Here is a 12,204-nt window from a genome sequence, read left to right as displayed (position 1 = left end):
CACCATTTCCGTACAGATGTACTCATTACAGCGCTGCTACCTCTTTGATGGCTCTTTACTATTCGGTTGGCCTCTCTGTTCCACTTACTGCCTTTCAGTTTGGTTCATGTGCTACATTTCCAGTTCTCTTACCCATCTTCCCAGACCAATACTTTACCTCATTGCTATACAGTGAAAGATTGCTGGACGTCAATCCTACAGTTTAGCACTATTTCAGACCTGAGCACCCAGTACTCTGCTCCTGTGTTATGCAGAAATAAACCTGTGCTTACCAGCACTGCCACTGTTTTATTGTGAAAAAGCTATACCAAATGTAAAATTATGCCAATAACTGGAGCTGTAGGGTCGGGCTGAGCTAATGAGGCTGTTGTGTTTTTTTTTGGAGGGGGGGAGTTCTCGTGGTCCTTGAGTATCTCGGCCTTCAATCTGAGGTTCTTAGCTAACTTGGATCCCTAGTCCCAGAGTCTCAGTGAGCAGTGGGGAGGTGTCCTACCTCAGGTCTGCAGCACAGCCTCCACTGCATTCCTCCTGATTTCCATACATTTCTCCTGCTAATGTCATGAGTTGCTAATTTTAAGGAGTTGAGGACCCACAGCGGACATCAAAAATTCAGATGGGATAGAGGTGGGGCTGCAAAAACAGGTGACAGCGAGTGCAGGTCTGATTGGCCATTCCGCGACCAGATATGGCTCATAGATCTTTTGTAGTACACCAGAGTCATGGTGAATGTGAACCAACAATGATAAGGAATCATTGCAAAACTGCATTTGTAAGAAAATTGACATAGTCGCTAGCAAGTTGTAACTTTTGTCATTTACTGCATTACTAAATCATAAGTGAATATATAGTGTATATCTTTGTGTTATGTAATTTTAAGAACAAATCTGTACTAGATCCCTTGTGTTTAAGATTGTGCTTAAATTATGCAATATCGATATATCGATAACTATAATTGTGAAATTGAACCAGTGATCTGAAACTAATACCCAGGTGAATCCAATGTACTTTGGCATAATTTTGCATCCTTTTTGTAGTTCATTTGGGTTTAAATCCTGTTCTATTGAAAAACTAATGATTTTTTATTTGTAAATTTAACAGTACACCTATATATAATATACCAAATGTAACAATGGAATCATGTAACCTTGATTCAATAAAATTTCTTAATAGAATCTGCCTTGAATTAAATGGCTTAACCAACTCTTTCTCCTTTCTTTATTCATTATTGCATTTCAAAATATTACCAAACCTATGGTTTTTCGAAGAAGTTAGCAGGAAAGTTGATGGAGGCAAAACATAAAGGATGATGTCTAAATGGACTTTAGCAAGGCCTTTGGCAAGATCCATGGGAGGTTGGTCAAAAAGGGTCAGTTGCTAGGCATTTACAATGAGGTAGTAAACCGGATTAGACATTGGCTTTGCGGGAGAAGCTAGAGTGTGGTAGTAGATGGTTGCCTCTCTGATTGGAAGCCCATGACTAATGGTGTGCCACAGGAATAGGTCCTGGTCCATTGTCGTTTGTTATCTATTTCAACAATCTGGGTGTTAATGTAATAATATGGATCAGCAGATTTGTGAATGACTCCGAGATAGGGGGCGTAGTGGTCAGCAAGGAAGGCTATCAAAGCTTGCAGTGGGATATGGACCATTTCGAAAAATGGACTGAAGAATAATGGAAGTTAACGCAGACGTTTGTGAGGAGTTGCACTTTGGGAGGACAAACCAGTAGGACTTGCGTGCTGAGCAGTAGGGCACTGAGGAGATGGGTAGAACAGAGGGATCTAGGAATACAGATCCATGTTTGTGGTGTCACAAGCAGGTAGGGTTGTAAAGAGAACTTTTGACACTTTGATCTTCATAAATCAAAGTATTGAGTATAGGATTTGGGATGTTACGTTGAAATTGTATAAGATATTGGTGAGGCCTAATTTGTCTTGTTCTGGTCACCTACCTACAAGAAAAATATCAATAAGGTTGAAAGAGTGCAGGAAAAAAATGTCAAGGATGTTGCCAGGACTTGAAGACCTGAGTTTTAGGGGAAGGTTGAATAGATTAGGATTTTATTCCCTACTGTATAGGAGAACAAGAAGAGATTTATTAGAAGTACTGTATACAAAATTATGAGGGGTATAGGTAGGACAAATGTAAGCAGGCTTTTTTCCCACTGAGGTTGGGTGAGACTACAACTAGAGGTCACGTGTTAAAGATGAAAGGTGAAATGTTTAAGGGGAACATGAGGGGGAACTTCTTCACTCAGAGGGAGATGAGAATGTGGAATGAGCTGCCAGCAGAAGTGGTGGATTTGGGTTTGATTTCAACATTTTAGAGAAATGTGGATAGATACATGGATGGAGGGATATAGAGTGCTACAGTCTGGGTGCAGATCGATGGAACTAAACAGATTAATAGTTCAGCACAGACCAGATAGGCTGAAAGTCTTGTTTCTGTCCTGTAGTATTCTGTGACTCTCTGACTATTGTCAGATCAAACTTCTGACAATTACAGTTTTATAACAACATGGGATCATGATGACCCTGTAACTGAAGATGCTTGGTAATTGTGGTAGGGCACTGCTGGTAGAATTTTGATGAGCCAGGCAATGCTGGATGGTGGGGTACAGGGTAGATATTAGAACAAACTCAGCAGTTTAAGAAGTTTAAGGTTGGAGGATATGAAAGGGCCTGTATTGATGTGTGGGATGGTGGCGGGTGATAATCAGTGCTCTGAGGATCATATAGTTGTAGTATGTGAGATGAGACTCTGGGGGTTTGAGGTCTTCTCCTTACCTGTTAATCACCTCCCTCTGGTTCCCTTCCTTCCTTCCCTTTCTTGCATGGTCCACCATCCTCTCCTATTAGATTCTTCTTCGTGCCTTTACCTCTTTCACCTATCCACCTCCTAGCTTTTTACTTCATATCCCCTTCCCCCACCTCCCACCTTCCCTCTCACCTGGTCTTTCCTATCACAGGAACAAATGTGTACTCCTCCCCTCGCCCACATTCTTATTCTGACTTCTTCCCGCTTCCTTTCCAGTTTTGATGAAGGATGTTGTCCCTAAGCATCAATTGTTTATTTTCCTCCATAGATGCTGCTGGACTTGCTGAATACCCTGGCATTTTGTGTCTCTTGCTCAAGATTTCCAGCATTTGCAAACTCTCTTGTGTTTGTGATATAGAATGATGCAAAGTTCTCAAACTTAAGTACCACATACACAGTGAACGTAACTTTTGCTCATTCCAGTGATAGTAATTTTTTCAGATTGCTTATTATTAAACAAATTCACCAACACTGAAAATGTTGTTACCGCAGGCTATTTTTAAAAAGCAAATTAAAAATATTAATTTTTTTCCTTGACCTGTCATCTTTTTCTCTTTGCTTAATTCAAGTTGTTAGTGTGATATGAATTAACTATGCCAATATATACTTCCTAGTTCAGAGTCTGAGGATTTTTCAGTTTGATTGGTGAAGGATGCACACAGTTGCTTATCTGGTTAACGCATGTTCCAAATTGAAAATGGAGGGTGCCATTCTAAAATGCAGGTGACCTGCAAAAACATGCTAAATACTTTGCTGCTGTATTAAATGACAAATCATGGAAAAATCATCTCAAATTGTTGCCTACCGAAATTTCCCTTTTTGGTTTATAGACTTAGTGAATTCAACAAAATACAAGCTAAGAAAAATTCTTTGTTCTGAAATTTGTCTTAAGTGTATGATGAAGCTAAGAGTAAATATAGTGCCATGTGGGAAATTTAGATGATGAAATTAATGATGTTGGTGCAGTAAAGTTTTTAAGGTAGTGCATTAACTCTCCTTATTAATTACTCAAGTCTAGGGGTGTGTGTTTGTGTGTCTGTTTGTATAATTATGGCACAATGGTTCTCAAAGAATTTCTACTGAAGAAGGTAGTGACTTTTTTCCTGATTTTTATGTAATTATTGTACACATAGGTAGTGTGTTTTGATTGATTGTCTGTATTGTGTTTTGTTTTATTTATTTTATGATTTTTCATTTTGCAGCTGGGATCTTCATCTGCAGTGCCATTTACTTCAATTTTCTCTCAGTTATTCATGACTGTAGTAGTTCCCCTCATTATAGGGCAGGTAAGCATAATTACGGATATTTCATCTTTTCCCTGTATGATAGCTTCTGTAGTAATGCTACTGTTTCGACAAATCTTAAGCATTAATGGTCGGGAGTAATGTGCAGAAATTAAGCTACAGATTTAATAAAAAGGATATATGATTTTTTTTTATCCAGAGTATATTAAGTAAGTCATAAACCAGTTTCAGATCAAAGAAATCCAACATCCTATTTAACAACATCAAGTAACGTTTTAAGTCATGGTATTCTTTTAATAAATGCAATAATAATTGGCATATAATATAATATAAATCTTTAAACATTTAAAATTTAATATTAAATTTAAAACCAAATAAAATAACAAAAGCCTTGCCAAAGCATCAGAGAGCTATATAATGACAAACTGGATTACACAGATAGCTAGCCAACAGTTCCATCAAAAACGCCTGCATGCTGCAGAGTGTCTGTCAGTGTGTTCCAAGACTTGGTATCTTTTAACATGTAAGAATTATCCTCTCTACCAATGAAAATTTATTATTTTAAGTTTTGAATCTCATTCCTCTGCTTGAATGGTTGTTTGAAAATTTAGAAAACATCTTAAAACATTGCTCTTTTTGACTTTTCCTTTGTCTCATTTGTAACTTGCAATTCAATGTTAATTTTCCTTTCATTACCCGATTTAGCATTGAATTTTCCCATTAGTTCTTCTACCCTTTCTGTTCCGATTTCTTAGTCCTTCTTTCTGATTAGTGGTGTTGTTTGCTAAGATAAAACACAAGGTTACCCTCACTATGATGTTGTCTACTCATGCTTCTAGCATCTTGCTTCATGAAAAATTTTTAAATAATCATGTACATGGAAGACCAACAAATAGCAAAGTGACTTGTGACACCAGAATCTGAGCTATTAGACCAGATGGTACTGTTAACCAGTAGCCCATTGGAAGTCATGGTGGTAGCAGGGTGACAGAGCTGTGCTCACCAGTGCTGCAGGGGAGAAAACAAAGGGAATGTCAATAGGAGGGTGGTGACTAAGGTTGTCCAAGTAATATAATCATGAGGTGCAGAGCACAGCTCTTGCCAGAAATGTGAACTAGAAGAGAATGCTGGAAGTACTCGAGCAGGTGGCATCTGTCAGGAGAACAAAGTTTATGTTACAAGAGGATGGCCTTGTATCAGATTTGTCCAATTCTGACACAAACAGAAAATCCTGATTATGTAGAATAGTTTAATTCAATTTTGAGTTGGAAAAGAGGTGCAGTTTCTCACTCTTACATTCAGCTTCACTGGAAAAGGCGAGGCCAGAGACAGACAGGTCAGGCTAGGAGTAAGATGGCAATCTAAGGTGGCAGGCAATTGGATGCTCAGTATCACACTTGACTTGAGCTGGTGGGCCCTGCAAAGTAGTTGCCCAATCTGCATTTGGTATCTCCAAAGCAGATGTAACCATTTTATGAGCAGTGTCTTACACAAAATTGTAAATGGATGTTAAATGCAGCTTCACTGGAAGGCACAAATATTGTTGATGCCATCGAAGCAAAGTGCTTAATGACTCTTGATGATAGCTGAGCTAACTGGAGGAGTGCAACTAGAAAGAGGTGAATGAGAGGCACATTGAAAAATAAATGTTGCCAGAACAGTGGGGTGCAGAGCAGAGCTGTTGCTGGAAGTATGAAAAAAAAAGAACATTGGGGAAATGAAGTTTAATTGGGATGTCAGAAATTGAGAAGTTGGGAGTAAACAGGATAAACAAGAATAATCTTTTTCCCTTGGAAGAGTGAAATTTATTCTAAGGATTGGAAATATTTTCACTAAAAGAATGTGTGGAGCTAGAAGCGTTCATCATATTCAAAAAGACCTGGATGCGCCCTTGAACAATTATAGTCCCTAGTCCCCAAGAGCTGGGTTTAACCCAAGTAACTGTTTTTGGCCAGCCTGAACATCGTCAAGTGATATCATTCTATGTTTTTAAAAAGTTTCTGTGAACACTGATATGTTGCCACTTAATTGGGTGGTTTTCTAGAGGGGTGTAACCGGCAAATGTGGAGGATGTTGAATACAGGTGGGTGTGAATCAGAGTTTTTCATTAGTATCAAAATAGTGTAACAAAGCTATTTTGTTATCTTTTTTATAGATAAATATACATATACAATATCTTAATACAGCTCATACATTAGTTAACAAAACTGGTGGTAGGCAATCACTTTCACATTGACATTATTGTCATTTACAGTGCTCTGAAGAAGTATTCAGACCCAAACCCTTTGTTCACACAAATAAGCATTACAACCAGGAATTTGGCTCAATTTAACTGAGAATTATTATTTGTGAATTACAAGCTCAATTTTTTCTCACAGTAAAAAAAGGAAAGGTACATCGCATCCGGAGTTTCTCCGGTTAGCGGACGATTTCCCTCCACGCCTCTCTGACGTAGTGGGGAATCGAGTACGAGGCAATTTACAGCAGTGGTTTGCCATTGCTTTCTGCCGGGTGAGTTTCCAAAGAGATCACCAACTCATAACCCAGCACGGATGGAAAGCGTGCAGGGGAGCCGGCAGGCTGGATTCAAACCCGGGACCTTTCGTCCCGAAGTCCGATATTGATGCCACTACGCCACCAGCTGGGTCCACAGTAGAGCCCAAAAAAAACAGTGAAAATTGTAAAGCATGAAAAAAAACAATTCAAAAATTGAAATGTCATCAGTATTCGTCCCCCTTTTTCCCTGTACTTAGTTGAACCACTTCTTGCAGCTATTACAGCCAGTAGTCTTTTTGGATAGGTGTGTATTAGCTTTGCACAATGTGATGAAGCAAGATTTGCCCATTCCTCCTTGCAACCTTGCTCAAGCTGTGCCAGGTTAGTTGATGGACACCAATTTTGAGGTCTTGCTAGAGGTGGTCAATTAGGTTAAAGTTAGGAATCTGACTGGGCCACTCAAGGACATTAATTTTCTTCATTCGAAACCACTTCTTGGTTGCTCTGGTCGTGTGCTTTGGGTTGTTGTCATGCTGAAAGACGAACAACAGTCTTTCCCAGTTTAAGCTTTCTGGCAGAGACTAGCTGGTTTTACATCCAGGATCTCTCTGTATTTAGCAGCATTCAACTTCCTCTCAACCCTGACCAGATTTCCAGTCCCTGCTGCTGAAAAGCATCCCCATAGGAATGTTGTTACCTGGCTAATGCTCAGTATTAGATTTATGCCACACGTGCCTCCTTAGTGTTGAGGGTCAAAAGTTCCACTTTAGTCTCATCCAACCACAAGACCTTCTTCCACATCTTTACAGTATATTCTGAGTGGTGCTTTGTTAATTCTTTTTGGGCATGGTTATGTTATTTTTAGTCAGGTTGCTTGCTGCCACTTGTGCGTGGGAGGGGGGAACTGGGGGGGACTTTGGGGTTCTCACGTTTAATTGTCGTTCATTTTTTCGGCACCTCTCTGTTCTCATGGATGTTTGTGAAGAAAAAGTATTTCAGGATGTATATTGTATACATTTCTCTGACATTAAATTCAACCTTTGAACCTTAGAAGTCTTCTTCCTTGCCACTCTTCCAATAATCCCCTTTTCCCCTTTTTGTGCAAGGCCATAGGGATTGTGGAGCCATGAACTGACTCCTGCAGCTCACTCAGAGTGACTGTTGACATCATAGTAGCTTCTCCTACAAGTGCCATTCTTCTCCGGTGACTAAGTTTAGCGTGGGGGGAGGAGGGCTGACCTAGGTAGTGTGGCTGTGGTTTTATGTTTTTTCCAATTTTTCACGATGGACTGCACTGAGCTCCAAGGTACGTTCAGTGCCGTTGAGATGGTCTCATGTTTCTCCCAAGATTTGTGCTTCTCAGTTATCATTTCTCTGACTTACCTTGAATGCTCTTTTGTCTTCATTTTGGTTTCATATGTTGAAAATCTACCATACTGTTGTACCTTACAGAGGGAGCGAGTGTTTTTTTTATGATTTCATTGGAAACAGGTGATCCTCCAACTTTTTACATCAACAAATTGGGTGAACTGGTAAGGTAATATTGCACCTGAGGGAAGTTAGCATAGTAATTGCAAAGGGGCTGAATACTTTATCAGCCTCACAATTTTGGTGTTTAATTTTTAGTAAATTGTTGACAGGTTTTGGAATTTTTCTTTTGATTGGACATGATGCGCAATGTTCTATAGATTAATTCAAAATCCTACTTCAGATTATTTTAATTTAGAAAATGAGATAGTAAAATATGAAATAGTTGTGGGGGCCGAATACTTTTTTCAAGGCACTGTATTATTTATTTTCATTTGTGCAACTTCACTTCCTTTGGTTTGTGTGACAGCCTGCGACTGATTTATTTTTCAAATGAGATCATGACATAACAAGAAGAGATTTGAATTATCAATGGGGGATCCAAACCTCTACAACAAGTGGATTAGTATTCAAAGCAGTTTTTCACCATTTCCTATTGCACTGAGAAAATTCTTATCTTTTAATTTTTAAAAAAACAAAATCAAAATTCAAACAATTGCAGGCATAAGCTTCGTTAAGGATCATAAGATATGTTTGTAGATTGAAACACATGACTTTGTTCGATTTAAGTAATATCACTCAAAGAAATTTTCAGCCAGAAATGCCTAGTGCTCTCGCTGTTGTCGTGCACTTATCTGATTATCTGAACTTGTAGAGACTGAATTTAGAATGATGAACCCTGCAAGTCATCAGGGTCTTGTGCATCTAACTGTTAATCCACCCATCTATATTTTCATCCGGGTCATCAACATATATCACAAATAGAGGTCCTATCACCAATCCCGGAACCCCACTGACTAATCTCCAGTTTTGTGTCAGGCACTCACTTATGAACCAACACCAAGACACTATTATGCTAGATTATATACTCTCTTACCAAGGACTCCTCGGAACATCAGAGCAAAAGTCAAAATATGAATGAATCTCATATGAAAAGTTGTAGATGAGCAGCAGACCTTAGACACCTCTTCTTCACTACACTGGTCTAGCTAAAAAAAAAGTACTGTTGCTTAATTTGTCTCAGGAACTAGCACTTGAATCAGATCAACTAGTTGACCTGTACCTCCTTGTAGCAGGCACATGAAAATACTATCACTACCAAATTATATGCCACATTCTGTTATTGCTGGGTCAGAATCCGAGAGCTTTCTCTTTAATAGCACTGGCAGTAATTTCAGTGAAACGTTTGCAAAAATTCAAGACGGTCAGTTAATTCCATTTCTAAAATAGCAATAAATGCTATTTATCTTTTCTAGATTTGTTTTTATATTATGAATGAATAAGGGAAAAGATTATGACTCCAGAATTCCTTTTCTAAATCTCCCTTTAAATGTATTTTGCTTCCTTTGAAATACTTCTTAAAATCTGCTACTGACTATGCATTGTTATGCTAGTAGTTCCATTTTATTGTCAGTACCAAATTTTCTTCAGTAATGGCTCATGCAAAATTAAGATCTGTATTAGCCCATAATAAAATATTGGTGGGATTTTTGAAGGAACTATCAGCAATTGCATTTGTCATTACTGGCAATTCCTGTCATTTAAGGAATTCCTTACAATTGAATAAGTTCTGACCCATTAAGTCTATGTAGAACTAGTCTTTCTCTGTTGCAAGTTCTTGAGAATTTATAATAATTAAAGTAAAATATTTATATGCCATGTAAAACCGTACTTGGAAACATTTTAGACATCTCGTGAGCTTAAATTAAGTCGGTGCATTACCATTCATGCATTTGTAAAGTGCCACAACATTATATTAAATCTTAATTAAGAGCAAAATATTGCAGAAGTGAAGTAAGATGAATGTAATTTTAATTTAAATACAGTTTGCATAGTCAAGCACATTATTTAACATACTGCTGCACAGCATCTGTAGCCCCTTTGCTTATTGTACAGACTGGTCACACATGTATATTTCTGCACTGGAAGCTTGATACCAATGGGTCTGTGTTGAGACCTAGTACTCCTTTTGCAGGGCAACAGTGAAAGGAAACATAGGTATTAGAGGCACGCAGGCAGCTACGTGTGTCATATGGGAGGAGAACATTGAAGGCCTCATGACCAAGACCTCATCCAGCCAGAATTGAAGGAACCCACTTCCATCTCAGAGGACCACTATCTATGCTGGCTGCGCCTCAGCAAAACAGTCCTCATGAAATGGCATGATGTCATGTGATCTTAAGGCTCACACATTTCAAGTTAAGGTCATGATTGCTTTCAAGTTTCCCAATGCAGGTTCGTTGCAGGCCTCATCTATGCCACACCTCACAGATTAATCCTTCCCTCTGCAGCAGGGACGTCACCTAACTCAGCACTTGAGGTGGCAGCATTTTTCTTCAGCCCAGAGGATGAGACAAACTGAGCACAAGTATTTGCCACTATTGTAGACCTTCCTAAAGCACATACACTCATGGACTTCACAGATCCAGGCTAAATCTCTAAAGTAACTTCCTGCCAAGATGATCTGGTTGTAGGGTTTCCTTAGTTCCCAAGCAGATTACCCTACATAGTCTCTCTGTGAATCTTGCAACATGTGTTCTGCACTCTCCTAGAACCGTTGCAGGCATGTTTTGCACACCAGATACTCTGTCAAGTTACAACAGTGGTCCCTGTTCATGCTATGCTCCTTTAAGGGCTGGGTCCAAAGGCTACAACCACACTCCAGCCTCTAAGTGATATTGAATTGAAATGTGTCATTGTATTCGCAAAGCTGTGACCGTATGCAGTTTCACCAGAGGAACTGACAGCACTATTCAACAAGAATTGCATTTGAAGATTTACGGTACTAATAGCACTTTTGATAACTGTTAGCTCAGTGCAGTTTCAGCACATGCAAAAAGAAATCTAAGCTTTTATCTCTCTCTACAATGTTACTTTAGTGCGGGAGTGAAGTTAAGGTATCATTCTGGTAAATCCTCGTTGATCATTGCTTATTAAGACCAATGTAACCTGCCTAAACTATTATTCCTAGAACTTCTCATTATTTTCCAGATATGAGCTTTGTACAACTCATGTTGTATAGAAAGGGTAGATTTTCCAGTGCTGTTGAGAAGGATTTAAAATTGCTTGGCAAATCAACAAAATGCTTTGCTTTCAAAATATTGAAGAGGAGGAGTGAAATTGGAGATCAGAAAATTAGAACACTTATAAAAGAGGACAAACATAGAAAATAGATGATAAGGGAAGTATTTATTTAATAATGTAAACTGATGGGCCAAGAAAAAAAGACATTGATAAACTTGTGGAACCGTAATATGTTATCTGTTCCTCAAATATGGCTGGAAGAGAGTCAAGATGATGGCTTAACTTTCCTAGTTACAGGATTTTCAGATGAAGTAGGATGGGCTAAAAATGAGGGAGCTGGTGGCAATACTAAAACAACAACTCAGCTGTGAGAAAGGAAGAGCCTGCAGATCCTCAAATAACACTTTGTGGATAGAGGAAAGCAACAATAAAGGGCAGCCACAACGTTAGGACGGTCTGAGCTAGGTGGAAGAGTAAATTCCAGAAAATCTCTGAAAATTTTAAAAGAGTGCAGAATCAATGAGGAATTTAATTTATGCTATTACAACTGGATGCAGTTGGTGTAATGTACATGAAGAGCACAACATTTCAAACCTGCATTTGGGAGAACTTTTACAATCAGGCCCAATAAGAGCAAGTGCAATTCTTGATTTCATTGGGAGATCATTTTGTGGTAGTGATCATGATTCAGTTAGATTTAGCATAAGGTATAGAAACAGAAGAAAGATTTAACAGTTGTACATTGAGGTCAATTTTACTAAATTAAGAAGTGATATAGTGAAGTGGATAGGATATAGCCACTTAAAAGTAAATCAGACGTTCAAGGGTGTTCAGATTTAACATGCTACCTGGGTCTGCCAGATTTTGGCAGGATAATAAACAGAAGAAAATGGGACCAAAGACACTCACAGATTTCTACAGATGTACCATGGAGAGCATCGCCTTCTGTAATGGAGGGGGCCACTCCACTGGATCGGAAAAAGCTGCAGAAAGTTGTAAACTCTGCCAACCCATTGAAAGGCGATACCTCAGAAAGGTGGACCCCTCACCCAGGACATGTCCTCTTCTCATTGCCACCATCAAGGAGGAGGAACTG

At 38.8% G+C, this 12,204-nt stretch overlaps 1 protein-coding gene across 1 annotated transcript in view; it reads left to right on the top strand.

The window, feature by feature from the left end:
* The window catches only part of slc10a7 (solute carrier family 10 member 7), a 225,734-nt gene that overhangs the window by 164,701 nt on the left and 48,829 nt on the right, over nt 1–12,204 (top strand). The window contains exon 7 of the mRNA XM_063045038.1: nt 4,020–4,103. Coding sequence (XP_062901108.1) covers nt 4,020–4,103 — 84 coding nt within the window. The remainder of the gene's footprint in view (nt 1–4,019; nt 4,104–12,204) is intronic.

Source organism: Mobula hypostoma, chromosome 4 (genome assembly GCF_963921235.1).
Source record: "Mobula hypostoma chromosome 4, sMobHyp1.1, whole genome shotgun sequence".
NCBI lineage: Eukaryota > Metazoa > Chordata > Chondrichthyes > Myliobatiformes > Myliobatidae > Mobula > Mobula hypostoma.
The sequence above is the reverse complement of the archived record's forward strand: the minus strand, read 5'-3'. Positions and strand labels throughout refer to the sequence as shown.